Source organism: Coturnix japonica, chromosome 3 (genome assembly GCF_001577835.2).
Source record: "Coturnix japonica isolate 7356 chromosome 3, Coturnix japonica 2.1, whole genome shotgun sequence".
Classification (NCBI taxonomy): Eukaryota; Metazoa; Chordata; class Aves; order Galliformes; family Phasianidae; genus Coturnix; species Coturnix japonica.
In genome coordinates, this window is record NC_029518.1 from 79,508,153 (window position 1) to 79,524,214 (window position 16,062).

The following is a 16,062-nucleotide window of genomic DNA, read 5'->3' on the forward strand; positions in this document are numbered from 1 at the left end:
CCGGAATGTGGCTTGCTTTTCGCTTTACCGCTGCTAGTGCTGAAATATACCACCTATTGCCTCTCTGTTTAGTCTCCATGAACATTCAGCAAGCATAAATGAATGTTAGTGGATGCCATTTTTTCTTCATGGAGGAATTCGATTCCATGGTTTTGCTTCATACATATTGCCATGTGAGATGCTATTTTGTTAGACTGCCCCTCTGTTGCCATCTGTCTCACAGAAACAAAATGTAGTGGAATATTGGTGGGAAGGTTCAGCTTCTACTGCTATACCACCAATATCCACCTTTGACGTTGTAAGCTAACGTAATAAGGTGGGAGGCAGTACTTTCAGTAGACTTCATAATTCTTGTTCAGCTGATAGTAGTATTCCTTGCCCTCAAAGAAATTCTGAAAATAAAATGTTGGGACCAGAAGTAAGATTTCCCTGAAGCCTTTGTATTACAATAAAGTTGGCCTTTTGGGTAAATAAATATTGACTCAGATTTGAATGTACAGAAAAATTAATTTTATCGCTTTATGGATTAATTTTTTGTAGAAGCATTTAAGAAATTACTGATTCGTGCAATATATGACTACTTCTGGTGAAAATGATGCAAGAATAAATTTCATATGCTTTATGCAAAGTATCTTAACTGAGACCAGTCCTGCTCATGTGACTACAAAAGACTTTTGATTTCTCTCACATTTGATAATGTAATTTTCTTTTATGCTGAATATGAAATATTCATGTTTGTTTTATTGGAGCTACTGAGCAATATCTATTTAATGAATGCAACTTATATGGCAGAAAAATTGTTTTTGTCTAATGATATAAATTGTGTTTATTTGCAGCTGAACTCTGCCTGGGATGCCTTAAACAAAACATGGAAAGAGCGAGTGGATAAGCTTGCCGAAGCTATGCAGGCAGCTGTTCAATACCAAGATGGACTGCAGGTGAGATGGTGTGATACACCTGATATACTTAATCCAGTCTTGAGTTAATAGGATATTATCTGGTTTATTTAAAATGTGATGTGATTGAGTGGGTGACAAATTCAGCAAGCAGGTATTTTCTACTGATGTGTTCTTTTCGTATTGTTCATATGCTGCATTATATATAGATTCCATGGTAAAATCTCCTTGCATATTGTCAAATGCAGAGGTTTGGGTTTTTTTTATATCACACAATTTCTTAGTAATTCTGCTCACATTTTGATAGTAACTCACATGATAGGCAAGTTCATGTGACAAAGTCATATGATCTGAAAGGAACAGATTATTGGTCAATATACTGACACCTGCTGTTTTTCTTGAATGGAGGACAGTTAACGAACTTAAGTTTTACTCCACCCTTAATGTTAGCCAATTAAAAACATCTTTCTCATTTCATTAAATCCTTGAAACTCAAAGTTACTGGTTCACATGATGCTGAGGTAAGTTCTTCATGTACACAGTGCAGATAACAGCAGCACACGCAATAATAATAAACATCATGCACGTCTTCCAGTGCACCTCATTATTTATTTTATTCCAGATACTCTGTTCATATTATGCCAAGGTTGATGTGCAGGATTACATTAGTAACATTGCCATTGGTTTAAATATTTCGTGTTTTTGTGTTTGTATTAGCTTGGTACCTTGTGTATTTTAATCCTTCTGGTGCACGTTTCAGTAGACAATATGGAAAGTGTTGTCGACAGATTATTGCCTGTACTTTAGCTGCCTCATCCTATTGATATTGTTGAAGACAGTTTTCCTTTCCTCAGAGAACAGTAGGCCATTGTGACAAGAACTCCTACCCATTTCTCTCTCATGAATCATGGTTAACAGGCAGAGTCAAAAAGGACCTATCAGAGGTGTTTTTTCCTGTGTGCATTTACTCAGATTGATGTTGCTGTTGGTAATCTGTAAGCAGGATGTTCTTGAGGTTCTATTAGGAACAAAAGTAGTAACCACAATGCCTTACTACTGGGTCCACTTCAATGACTGCTTCAAGTTATAACTGGGTTATCCTGTGGAGATTCAGACAAACTTTGTTATGGCCATTCAGTACCTCATATCTACTGAATGTGACTTCCACATTCTTCACACAGATAACTTTGCTCTTCAATAGAAGTTTGTTAATTAGTGCTTTTTAATAATCGTGATTGATATTGTTACATCCTTCAGCCACAGCCTACCATCTTAGCCCCGTGTGACATGGAATTGAGAGTTTGTCTTGTACTTACTTTTCAGAGAGTTCATAAAAGTTGCTGATGTTACACAAGAAGTGGGGAACATTGCTGCTAATAACAGTAGTACATATATTCTTGTATTGATTAATGGAGCACTTAGTTAATTGATATTTGAACCTTTGTATTGTCAAGAATGTAGGTTCTGTTAAAGAAATCTCCTTTATTTTAAAGAACATAGCAGTATTGTTCTCTGAAGTAAAATAAATTCAGATGTTTTACTCATTACAACTTCTAAACACAATACTATTTCTCCTCGCTCATGTTTAGTTTTATATTGTGATTTTCAGGCAATATTTGACTGGGTAGACATTGCTGGCATCAAGTTAGCATCTATGTCCCCAGTTGGAACAGATCTGGAGACAGTGAAGCAGCAAACTGAGGAACTTAAGGTATGAAATAGCCATTTATTTCATTTATATTTTCATTTGTCAATTGTGGGGTTTTTTTTGCTTTGTTTATAGTATTCTAAATTTTTCATGACTCGTAAACAATTTTTGGTTTTAGTTTTAAAGAAAGGATCTGTATGAAAATTTGAAATAACGTTTCATTGCATAGTTTACTTGATAAAATATATGATGCATGGCTTTGGAATAGATTTTGGTGGGATTACATTACTAGTGGTAGCATTCCTTCTCTTTTGAAAGCTGTAAGGTTATAAAGAGGGTTCTTTTGCTATGATTAAATTTTCTGCCTTCCACAATAAACAATTTCCTTTATGCTCTGAGAAAATGCCTTTAGAGCTTCATTTCCATTATCAGCTGTCTCTAAGTGTTCAAACATATTACTGCATCATTCCCAATACATCCAATAAACTGTAAGTCAAAGTTTCGTGCTTAGAAACCTGTCCGCATGCTTATTTGACTAGGTATCCTCCTGACTCTGATAGATTGCACCACATATTTTAAATAAAAGGGAGGGGTGGGGTGGGGTAGGGGGTTGGTAATAATTGTCAGGAATAAAACTAAGGATATTCCTCTTGTAAAACTCTTGTAAAATGTTTTGACTGTGGACAGGTTGTTGATATAATCTAATGACTTCAAATGAACTGTATGTATCTGCAGTTCAGAATAACATAAATCAGCAAACTGTATTCATACTGTGCCTTAGTTGTCTGTACAAGAGGGTGTTGTACTAAAGAAAGGTTGCTTTTGGGTCTTTCAAATAATAATTCTGTTTCATGTATTATATTGCTGCTACCACAAGAGCTAGAAATTACTCAAGTTCTGTCTTGTTTACAAACCAGCAAGATTATTAGGGAGTACTTCTCTACTGGGTATCTTTACCCTCCTCTGCTTACTGTTAGCAGTATGTGGTGGGACAGTAAGACTTTATTTTATATTTTGAGTTAACTGGAACCGTCTGAATTGTATTTTACATGCATTTTGATCCATGAAAACTAATCCCCAAGTTTGTGAAAGTTGACTGTGATGTATTATTATTGTAATGATTGCTGTAATGTGCCGTGCTCAAGAAAGTCATTACGATATGTGTTTGTTTTTATTCTTTTTCTATTTACCATAGCAATTTAAAACAGAAGCTTACCAGCAGCAGATAGAAATGGAAAGACTGAACCATCAAGCAGAACTATTGTTGAAGAAGGTAACACAGGAAAGTGACAAGCACACTGTTCAAGACCCTCTCTCAGAGCTCAGACTAATGTGGGACAGCCTAGAAGAAAAAATCATAAATAGACAGGTAAATAAATCTGAAGGAGGAGGCTTCATTCACGACTTAGTTTTTATGAGGCGTGTTTTGTTTTTATTTTCTAAGTTGAACCATTTTACTGCAAAGAAACATTTTAAGAAGCTGATGCATCAAGATGCATTTGTATTATAATTATACATTTCACTATACATGAAAACTACTGCCACATCTCTGATGAGAGGGCTTTCAGTCTTAGTTCTGCTCTGGTTACATGGAATCTTCAGAGATCAGGAGCTTAAGCCTAGAACATAAGGCTTTACAATGGATTTGCTAACTCAGCTCTGACTACAACACTGTTGCTGTGTTGAATAGCTGTTTGTCTCTCTTTTTTATGCTATCATAAGTATGGACTCCGCTTTGGATTATGGTGACTAACGGTAATTTAAGCCAATTCAATAGCATCGTTAAACTATTTTATTGTTAATTTATTTTATTTTTACTACAGCACAAGCTGGAAGGTGCCTTGTTAGCCTTGGGGCAGTTCCAGCATGCCCTGGATGAGTTACTTACATGGCTGACGCATACAGAAGACTTGCTGAACGAACAGAAACCTGTGGGTGGAGACCCCAAGGCTATTGAAATTGAACTTGCCAAACATCATGTATGTAATTACAATGAATATTAAATGAAATGTTTTTTGATGTTTATCTTAGTGATGAGTTTTGTAGTAAAACTTTGCGTTTGATAAATAGTTCTTTAGAGAAATTTTCAAGATGCAGGTTATGGCTGAAATGCAGGCATAGAAAATCTAGTATCTTTTCTCTTTCTCTTCTTATTTCTTTTTTTTCTTCTTTGCATATGCTATGCAAATAACAAAGCCAAAAAAGAGCAGCTGACCCTGGTCCCCGCCTTTTTTCACCTTCATTTGATCCAGGGAACTGAAAAGTCGTTGAGAATATTAAATCTCCTTGAAGCAATAAACTCCTTGACTAGTTCTGTTTAGGCCAGGTCTTAGAAAATACACTTGACCTTTATACCTTTGTTCTTTCTTGTCAGAAATAAAGTGAGTTGCAGTTTTGAATTCTGCAAAATTGTGTCTTGTCTCTGCCAACAGAGAGGGTGCTTCTCTGAAACTCTTAGCAAATTTCAGGGGTATCCCTGTCTCCATCTTTTTATCTCTGCTACATACAGTGTAGGGTTTTGTTGGTGGTGATGGTGGTTTGTGGGGTTTTTTTAATAGCATTTTGCGGGCTAATGTGGCTTTGGAGCTGGTGGAAGAATGCTTTCAGTGTTTATTTAGAAAAGCACCTCTAAAAAGCAAAATAACTTTTCTGTCTCTTTAGATTTCATACTAACCTCACAAATCCTTTCCTTCAGGTCTGTCCATTATTTTTGTCCTGATGTGAAAATTATTCAGAGTTCATTTTGAATTTCGAGATAATAGACTGAAATTGACAGTACACAGATAATTAAGGCGTTTTCACTGTCATTGCAGCTATGCTGCTTCTGAATCTCTGTGGAAACTTTTATATTCTTACTGAGTCAAAGTGTTTTACTGCTGAAGAGGCATCCAGATATCATATATGACTTCATCTGCCTTCAGTACTGAAGGATTTCACCAAACTCATCAACCAGCCTACTTCCGTTTTGTAAAATAGAATTTATAGGTTAGAAAGTTCACACAGTAATGCATCCTGTGGTAGCCTGGAAAAACATCCATCTCTTGAATAACTGTGGAAAGAATAGACCTTGTTCCTAATGAGCCTCAGCAGGAAGGAAGGATTAAGATGCATCTGCTTGTGTGAATATCCTTTCTTTTTTTCTTTTTTTCTTTTTTTTAATCTATCAGGAAAATAAAATAACCAATACCTTCCAGAGCTTGGCTTATAAGAATTAAAGCAAAGGAGTGCATATTCTGTATACAAAGACTGCTTGTGACTTGCTTTTTCACTGTGACTTGGTCTGTGTATTATATTCAACAGTTAGAATCATAGGATCACCAAGGTTGGAAAAAAAACGCTCAAGATCATCTAGTGCAATTGCTGACCTGCCACCAGTATTTCCCCACTGAACCATGTCCCTCATCTAAACATTTTTTGAGCACCTCCAGGGATGGTGATTCAGCTACATCCCTGGGCAGCCCGTTCCAGTCCTGATCACAATTTTGGTGCAGGAAGTTTATTTCTGTTTAGCTTTTTCTTTTCTTTTTATATCCTTATGCTAGCATTTTGGCAGGCTTCATCTCCTGGAAGAGAGAAGTCAAAAAGCTGAATTTCTTAGGTGTGGTTTGTCATTCCCTTCCTAATTATTTTGCACATCACATTTTCCTGTCCTTTACTCCTGGTACTTTAAAGCTTTCTCATTATTATTATTTTTTAACCTTTCTGAAAACAGTTTACTTTTTCCCCAAAATAGTTTTTTTTGTCTTTTATGGTTCTACTGTGCTTCATGGCAGGAGATCTTAAATGAGGCCTTAATAGTGCAGGTCTTAATAGTGTTAAGCATTATAAATATCCCTAGGACAGTTGAAGTGTCCTGCTAGCCTGACGTACCATGTTTGTAGATCTGAAATGTGTAAAAAGACATAGTGGCAGTCAAAATGTTGTCTTCTCATTCCTTTCTCTCCTTAGCCTGCTGCTCCAGGAGGAGTCAGCAATACTATTTATAGTACTGTTTTCACACCTTGCCCTCAAAATCAAAGAAGAGTGCTGTTAAGAAAAGTATGTAGTAAATGAAGAAAAGTGAAATGATACTAGATGTCCTAGATGTGCATCCTCACTAGCAGTGCCAGAAAGCTTAATTTCAGAAAGATATGTATTACAGAATCACACAGAATGACCCGGGTTGGGAGGGACCTCAAGGATCATGTAGTTCCAACCCCCCTGCCTAGCAGGGACAACAAACATACACATTTACTAGATCAGGTTGCCCAGGGCCCCGTCTAATCTGGCCTTGAACACCTCCAAGAATGGGGCATCCACAACCTCCCTGGGCATCCTGTTCCAGGACCTCACCACTTTCCTAGTAAAGAACTTCCCCCCAACATCCAACATCCTCCTTCATGTTGGATCCATTTCCCTGTGTCCTGCTATTATCAGCCCTTTTGAAGAGTTTACTCCCCTCCTGGGTGTAGGTTCCCTTCAGGTATTGAAAGGCTGCAATGAGGTCACTCTGCAGCCTTCTTTTCTCCAGGCTGAACAAATATTCAGATAATTTAAATAAATAAAACACAGCATTCTGGCAGTGGTCTGTTATCACTTTTGATTGAAGTTAGACTAGTTATTAGCTTTTGTAGCTAATACCTGTGCTAATTGCAAACTACTGTCTTGTCACTGGGTTAGAACTAGCTTGGTTACTGTGTTTGCCTTTAATCAATAACTTATCAACATAGCCAGTCATATGGTCTGTGTTACAATTGTAGGTGCTGCAGAATGATGTTTTAGCTCATCAGTCTACAGTAGAAGCAGTTAAGAAAGCAGGAAGTGACCTGATTGAATCAAGTGCTGTTGAAGAAGCAAGTAATTTACGGAGCAAGCTGGAACTTCTGAATCAGCGCTGGCAAAATGTGTTGGAAAAAACAGAACAAAGGAAACAGCAGCTGGACAGTGCCTTGATCCAGGTGAGCAGGAAATGATGGAAGAAAGAGGTAACTCAGAAAAGTGTCTTTTTACATACATTACTAGAAATGCACTGGAAATTGACCTAAGTAAAAGCCATAATGCAGACACTCCTAAATTTGGCTAAAGTTTAGATCGAGCTGAATTTTCCACAGCTGTCCTTTGTCTTCTACAAAGCTGAATCAAGACCTCAGCTTCTGGCCTATTTATTTTTAAAGGTTGAAGATTCTATATAGGCATATTACTCAGGGAAAACATTGATCTCACAGTGGCTCATTTAGCCTTCTTTCAGGATTTCCATGGTTTATGTACTTTTCCATTATGATAAACGGGGATAGTTCAAATTTTGTTTTGTTGTGTTTTTCCTTTGCTGTTTTTCTTACTTTCATTTCCTCTGATTACTGAAAATACCTGATTGAATCTGTTGCCAATATACTTCTGCATCTGAACTAGAATTTGAAATGGAAAACATTTAAGTAAGCTCTAAAATGCTGTGGTATAATTTAGGCCCAAGGTTTCCATGGTGAAGTTGAAGATATGCAGCAATGGCTGACAGACACTGAACGTCAACTGTTGGCATCAAAACCTGTTGGAGGCTTACCAGAAACAGCAAGAGAACAGCTTAATACCCATATGGTAAGTATCAGTATTAGAATGCTTTGCAAATTGCATTTCAGGACTAACTATCTTTCATGAGTATTTATGCTAAATACCGTACATGGTCTATATATCACAATGTCTGTACTGTATCTTAAATTTAATAGCCTTCAAAACAGCACTGTTATTTTCACTGTAGCGAAAGTAGTAATTTGGGAGGTGCCCAAAGCTTAGCCATTAATAGTATTGAGAGAGAAATACAAGTTTTTTCGTCCTTGTTTTCAGAAGAAAACAGAAAGTGTTTACAGATTTTTCAGTGATTCATATGCTCCTTCCCTATTCTGACCCCATAACTACAATTCATGTTGTTTCTCAGATATGAAGACGAATTTAAAAGGGATCCACATTCATTCGGATCTTGAATCAAGGGACTTGATCCTTTATTCTTCATTTAACCGAAGCTGACATTGAAATCATCATTAGCACAGATGTAATTAGCACAAATGGGTCATAAAGATTCTGTTTTAATTAGAAATGGAAATCAGATCAGGATGTCTGAATTATTCCCTTCCTTCCCTTCCTTCCTTTATAATAGAAAAACTATGGATTTTTTCCCCAGTAGGGCCACAAAGCTTTATAAAGGACACTTTAACTTTTGAAGCCGTACCTCAGAGGATGTTGGTCCATAGTGCTCCTTTGGTATAAAACCGTGCTGTGCTGTTAGGCCTGGATATAAGCCCAAACCCAATGATTTGAACTTCTGACCACTTTGCTCAGATGTGAGAGTGATATTTACTGAACTAATCTTGAGCTCTAAGATCCCTGACACAGTTTCTGCATTGTCACAGCTTAATAAATCATGTTTTACTTTGGAATGATGCAAAAGGGTTTGCCCACAGATGTGGGGCCTTTTTTTTTCAGTATTTACCAGTGACTGTTTTTCAGTAGGAATAATATTTACAGTTTCAGAATCAGTTATTACAGGTAACCAGCGTAAAACATAGAAAGGTTGTTAACTCTTTGACAGCCCCTTCTCCTCAAAACTGTCTCACTTTGTGTTTTTTAAAAAAAAAGAAAAAAGAAAAAAAAAAGAGCAAAACAAACAAAATAACAACCAAAAACCCAAACGTAAGCAAAAACATTGTTTCTGCAAGGGTGGGGGCTGTGTAACCAAGGATCTGGGGGAGCCAGTGGTGTTCTATCCATTTTTCATCCTGGACTTGGAATCAGATCAAGACCAAAAAATTTTCCCTGGAAAATATCAGAATTTTCTTTGGTATGTTCTGTGCAAGTCAGCAAGTCAGTTCTTATATTTATTGCATTTACAGATTAGAGGAATCTTAAATCTGAATTCTTGGAGCAGGTGTGAATGTGTCCCCAGTAGTATGTACAAATATACAATTGTTTCCTAACTAAGCATCTTAAAAGCCAATGCAATGTTGTGCGTTGTCATACAGCTGCAGACATTGTCTTGCTATTATCCTTGATGGGTATAAGCTTTATGGAAAAAAAAAAAAAAAGGATTTCAGCTTAGTTAAAATCTGTGCATCTATGCAACTCTGTGTAAATTCTCTGTTTTCTTGGCAACAGAAATGCTGAGATGGGTTGTCAGGTTGAGAACAATTTATTGTTAAGTTCCAAATTTCAACATGCTCTTAAGGGATACAAACTATATTAATTTGTGACCTGAAACTGAAATAGAAAATTTGACTCTGTATTTTATTGTGTTTTCTCACTGGAAATAACATAATGAATCATCATCTTGAGTATGAGGTCTGTTTCTATGTTCATGAATCCCTGAACTGTAATCAGTTCTTAAATGGAGCTGTGCTTGCGTAGCATTTCCAGCTAAGGCAGCTCCAGGAATAAAAGAGATACGAAGAGGTGTTACTGGACACCAGCATACAGAGAAGCCCCCCTGGCTTTCCCTGAGCCCAGCCCCAGTGTTTCAGGCCATACTTGCCATGCTGTGTCTCTCCTGTGCTGTGCTCCCTACATTTACTTTGAGGGGTTCTTGCCCTGCAGCAGAAAAAGGCGCTCTGGAAAGTTAAGGAAACTAGAAATATTTTGAGGAGTTTGGGAACATAAGAAAAAAGCAGATGAGGTAACAACGGTGTTCGTGGTCCTCAGGAAGAAGAAGCAAAGATTACTGGAATCTTAGCTCATGGCTGACCCTACTTCCTGCTTTGCCCTCCTCTTTAATAAGATACAACCCTGTGACCAGGACCTCCTACCCCACAAAAAATACTGAGTTATATTCTTTCCTTTGTAGTCAGAGGGAAAAGTTCTTTTCCTCTCATTTGTAAGCCACTTAGTGTTCATCTGGAAGAAGATCCTCATGTGGGAGTCTGCACCAACTTCATTTGTGTATTTTCAAGGGTCTGTTGCAAATTTTGGAAGTGCCCTTTTGAATCATAGAATCATAGAATTACCTAGGTTGGAAAAGACCTTGAAGATCATCAAGTCCAACCGCAGCCTAACCATAGTACCCTAACTCTAACAACCCTCTGCTAAATCATATCCCTGGGGAATGAGGGGAATGTATGTGAGTTCCAGTTCTCTTGCCACCTTACCTTCAACATGGTGAAATAGTGAGTTGAATAGTTAGAAGGTAAAACAACAGTTGCCATTATTTTTCCAGCTTTCTGTATATGTGTAAAATATCTTGCTCTTGTCTAGCGAGTGAAGGAAAATACAGATAAAACACAAGAGATGATGTACAATAAAACAGCCCACCCAGGTTGTCCCACCTTCTTTTGAAGGTGTGTTGGCTGTGTCTGGGCTTTCAGCACACTGCATATTGCTGACACTTTTTGTGTTTTAGCTACAGATGGACAGTAAACCTACAGAGTTGTAGGAAATCTTGCACAGTGAGATAAGTGCCTAGTACTTTCTTTGCCAGCCTTTGCATCTCAGAAAGAACATCTGACAGACAATACAAGTTCTCATTTCCTGAAGAACTGAGCCCTTTCTTTGTTCATTTGGCTTTTTATGAATTACATATGTTTCTTTTATTAGTCTTAATCGTACCCGCGAAATGTTGGGGGAGGAATAGATGCTATGCTAACATTTGTAAAGAGTATTGAATTTCTACCTGACTTACTTTCTATTGGTTTCTTTATTTAGGAACTTTGTGCTGCCTTTGAAGCCAAAGAAGAGACATATAAGTGTCTAATGCAGAAAGGCCAGCAGATGCTTGCAAGATGCCCAGAGTCTGCTGAGACAAATGTTGAGCAGGACATAAATAACTTAAAAGAAAAGTGGGAATCAGTACAAACGAAGCTCGGTGAAAGAAAAGTATGTGTTTATACATAACAATAGAAGAGTAAATCATGTATTTAAGACTGCTAATGTCCTGTCCTTTTATACATGCAAACTTGCTTTGTCTTTTAGATTTAAAATCTACTGCAGAAGTAGTTGTGCATAATTCATTACTGTGCTTAAGCAAGTACTGGGGAAAACATTGAAGTTGGTTAACCATAACTGGGGGGCAAAATAGCTGAGAAGGGCATATTATTCTACAGAAATATCTTAATTGATACTAATAATACCTTATTGAGTGGGGACTTTTCTGTTTTTTATTACAGTGATCACAGACATGAGAGAAAGACTTAAATTATTTGATGGTTCAAGTTTATTTTCTTCTCAGTACAGAATTTTCCTAGCTTTTATCCATTTTTTTCCCATAAAATTCCCAAAGACTTGGCCTTTTGCCACTTACTTCAAGTGAATACCTTCTGCTCTAATGTAGATCAATAGCATGATTTCACTGATGTGCAACATACTTTTTTTTTTTTTAAATTAATAATTCCGTTTTGCTTTCATCCCTTCATGAAATATAGTGCATTTGCTCTACCTCAGTGAAGCAGTGAAGAAAGTCAATAATTACACAGGAATTCTCTGCTCAGCCCTAATGTGTATAAGGCAGAAATATTTAACTACAACTTAGTTATGTTTTGAAGGAAGAATATTCTACTGGTTTAGTATATATAAAAACAAAGCTTAAATCCATATGTCCCATTACAATTAACTACCAGGAAATGTAACATTCTAATGTATAAAATTTACTCTAGTACTAGCTACTCTATTTATACTTATCTGTAATAGAAAGTTTTACTGTTAAGTTTCTATCCATCCCCTTTAATATTCTCAAACACAGGCTATTATTTTAATATATAAAACTCAGAAATTTTGAGCTGAAATGTTAAAACTAAATGAAGAAGGCTTACTTGAAAATGCAAAATTAAGATAGTTTACTCAGCTGAATACCCTGTACAATATCAGATGCTATTAGGATATGACCTTTCTTTGCAGACCAAACTGGAAGAAGCCCTCAATTTAGCAATGGAGTTCCACAACTCACTTCAAGATTTCATCAATTGGCTCACGCAGGCGGAGCAAACTCTAACTGCAGCTTCTCGGCCAAGTCTTATCTTGGACACTGTGTTGTTTCAAATTGATGAACACAAGGTATGTACAAAAACAGATGTATCATGTTTTTCTCCCACTCTGTTGAGATACTTCAACAATGTTCAAGTCAACCCTGTAACACTGGCACTCAGAAATATTTGAATTGTTTTAAATCGCATTTTATGGTCTTGCTGTATCATTCTTTATCAAACTGCTTTTTCAGGGTTTACTCAGTGCATGAGTAGCATGTTACTTACAAATCTATTTTTATTTTTTTTAAGGTTTTTGCCACAGAGGTGAATTCTCATCGAGATCAGATCATAGAGCTGGACAAAACTGGTACCCATTTGAAATACTTCAGCCAGAAACAAGATGTAGTCCTTATTAAGAATCTGCTGATTAGTGTACAGAGTAGATGGGAAAAAGTAGTTCAGCGCTTAGTCGAAAGGGGAAGAGCTTTGGATGATGCAAGGAAACGAGCCAAACAGGTAATTGGACAACAGCTGTGGTACAACTCTTTGAACTTAGCTGAAATTATATCCAGGCTCTTGAAGTATATGGTGCTTTAAAGCACTTTCAGCTATGTCGGGGTTAGTGTAACAGACTCTGTTAAGTTACTGGAACAATTTCTGTGATGCAGTCGTAGAGCACTTCATTTGGAAGGTGAAGTCTTCATTTTCAACTCAAGCCATAACTTGGGTCTGCAATACAGGATGGTCTGAAAGAAGAAGGTTGCAGCGTGGGTTCCAGATGTGTATTAGTGCCATCTGTCCTCAAAAAGAATTTATACGATCAGCCCCTTATATTTTAAAAATGTGATGAATGTGTTTTGCTAGTCTGTAAGAGTATTGCTTAGAACTGCTTAGTGTTTTCTTCCATTATTTACTTTATCTCTTTATCTCTTTGTTAATAATCATCACTTCCTCAGGTTCTTAGGGTAGTTAACATACCATCATCTTCTAAGATCTCTCAATTTATTTCCTTAAAAACCTGGAGAGTTTATTACAGACTTTTTCTTATCATGGAGCATTAATTTCTTTTCTTTAGAATCATGTTTCCCTCACCGAGGAACATAAAGTCCAAGAGTTTTAACACTTTTCTGAATTAGTTCCTTATACTTTCATATTGTTAAAAAACAAATCAAACAAATAAAACCAAACAAACAAAAAACACAAACAGAAACAAGTTATAAAAATCCAGTCCCAAAGGCCTTCCACTCTGTGGAAGCTAGTTGAATCTTTAGCCTTTCCTGCTTCCTTCCCTGAAGCACTGTTGTTGAGAAAGGAAGGAAGATCAAGAATCTGTTTGGTGCCCACCAAGATAGCATTTGATACAATAAGAGCATTTTTGAACATCTCAGGGAAGATCTTGGATAGTCATCCATTCAGTTTTCCCCCGTGATTTATAGTTGTCCTGTGTAGGCAATAGCTAAACCTCATTCTTGCTGTAGTTATATTTAGTATTAAAAATGTACTAATCTAAATGACCAGCATATCAATGGAAGTTACCAGTATGTCAGTGAAAGATGCATAGTGGGCTTACATACAGATCATATATATAAGAAGTTACTAATTCATGAGGAAGAAAGGTGGCTAAGTCCAGGGATGAAGTCCACAGGCTGGTTGTAGAGGCCAGGGAGAAAAATCACACCAAGCCTTTCCTAAGTATGCAGAGTACTGGTTTGGCCTGCAGAGAACTGGTCAGGGCTTAATGTTTGTGGAATGTTTTAAGCATCAGTGTGTTTCTAACTCTATGCAAATCTCACTTTCCCACAGTTCCATGAAGCCTGGCACAAACTTATGGAGTGGCTGGAAGAATCAGAGAAATCTTTGGACTCAGATCTTGAAATTGCGAATGACCCTGACAAAATAAAGATGCAGCTTGCACAGCATAAGGTGAGCCATGACTGCTGAAATGCAAAATGCCCAGTTAAATGTAGGTCTGTCAGCCTTGTACTGCATACAGTTAGCAAAGGAGGTGGACTTCTGGACTCACTGCAATGAAATTGTTATTGGCATCAAACTAAATGGTGTGCTACAGGCGAGGAGTCCAAAAAATGCTTTTCGAAGAACCTGATCTGTGGTGGAATGATTAATTTTGATTAGAAAAGACATAATGATACAGCACCATGGAAACTTTTTATTAAAAAATAAAAAAGAAAGAAAACAAGGAAAAATAAAGGTAAAATTTTATCAGAGAAGGAATCAGGAATCTCTCTCTCTTTTTTTTTTTTTCCCAGTCTTTACAGCACAAATTTGCCATCCAGTTACTTTGTTTGGAATTTTCCTTGTAATAGTAGAGGATTACCTCAAGGATGAAAAATAATTGGTATTCTCACTGGGGGTTGCTTTTTAAGTCAAGTGGAATTATTAATGGAAGTCCCAAGAAAGTACGGTTGACACATTATAGACACATCTAGTATTAGTAGAAAAGGTGATTTCTCTGCATAGGCTTCAAAATTTCAGGTGTGCATTTCCATGAACCCAGCTACTACAGGAGAAAATGTAGAAATCTCCTTTGTTAACATGGCTTTTCAAATAAATAAAGTTGATGTGACGTTGAAGGGAGCTCTACAGTTACATCAGCCAGAACAAAATGAAGGATGGAGGAAGTCTACTTCATTTTTACTTTTGTAAACAGCTTTGAATGATGTATTAGTGAGGATAGTGTGGGTGACTGATTGAATCTTCAGGGACAAGCTGTATCTAAAGATTTATCTTGGAGCAGTTTCATCAGAGACAAAGTGTTGAAAGATTATTTATTTCTTTTTCGATTTTGGCATACATTTGCTTCTACTTCTCATATTGACTTTAGTGTTCAACTTCTTACGGTACTATTTCATTCTGCAGAATATACCCAAAGTTTTGCATCTCATCTCTCCCCCTCTGTGTAGTTTCTGGTGATTGTTTTTACCTCTGGCAAGTTTTAGCCCTGCATGAGTGGTTAATGCATCAGTCTACTTCGTATTTTTATCATTTCCATTTTTATTATGATTTAAGTATTGTTTATCAAACAGGATAATGTTCTACTTCAGTGTAAAAGAGCTGGCAGTTGGCCAAGCAAAAATAGCTTTACCTCTGTTTGGTGTTAAAACTTTTAGATAAAACGTGCATTAACATTCTGTTGTGCTAAATCCACAGTTCTAGTTTGTTCTGGGGTCATTGTTGCCAGAAATTGAAGTCGATTCTGAGGACTTAGAAAGGTTTTTTGTTTAGGATCATCTTTCTTCTGTTCTCTGACTTTATCAATATTTTAATCCCTCTGTTACTTTCTTTTTTCTTTATAAAAAGTTCAAACTCCTCATGTCAACACATCCTGACTTTGCTTTGAGGTCCTTTGAGGTCCTGGGGTTTGACATTCTGCCTTTCTATTCTCCATTCTTCAGAAGTTTTAACCTTCATATCCTACTTGTCTTTTATATGCACAGCAGCACATTTTATGAGTCCAAACTTCCTCATGCAGACTGGGAGATTCATCAGTTCCCTCAATGACAGATTTTCTACAGCTCCTTTATGCGCTAAATGCCTGCAGAACAGCTACTTAAGTTCTTGAATCCTTTAATAAAGAGTGGGCAAG

The 16,062-nt window shown here is 36.9% G+C and overlaps 1 protein-coding gene across 36 annotated transcripts in view; it reads left to right on the forward strand.

Moving 5' to 3' along the window:
* DST (dystonin) overlaps positions 1 to 16,062 on the forward strand; it is a 283,686-nt gene that overhangs the window by 241,597 nt on the left and 26,027 nt on the right. For all 36 annotated transcript variants that reach the window (XM_015859169.2, XM_032443498.1, XM_032443500.1 and 33 more), the window contains 10 exons: positions 837 to 938; positions 2,506 to 2,607; positions 3,740 to 3,913; positions 4,368 to 4,523; positions 7,284 to 7,481; positions 7,987 to 8,115; positions 11,203 to 11,373; positions 12,391 to 12,546; positions 12,768 to 12,974; positions 14,262 to 14,381. In XM_015859169.2, coding sequence (XP_015714655.1) covers positions 837 to 938; positions 2,506 to 2,607; positions 3,740 to 3,913; positions 4,368 to 4,523; positions 7,284 to 7,481; positions 7,987 to 8,115; positions 11,203 to 11,373; positions 12,391 to 12,546; positions 12,768 to 12,974; positions 14,262 to 14,381 — 1,515 coding nt within the window. The remainder of the gene's footprint in view (positions 1 to 836; positions 939 to 2,505; positions 2,608 to 3,739; positions 3,914 to 4,367; positions 4,524 to 7,283; positions 7,482 to 7,986; positions 8,116 to 11,202; positions 11,374 to 12,390; positions 12,547 to 12,767; positions 12,975 to 14,261; positions 14,382 to 16,062) is intronic.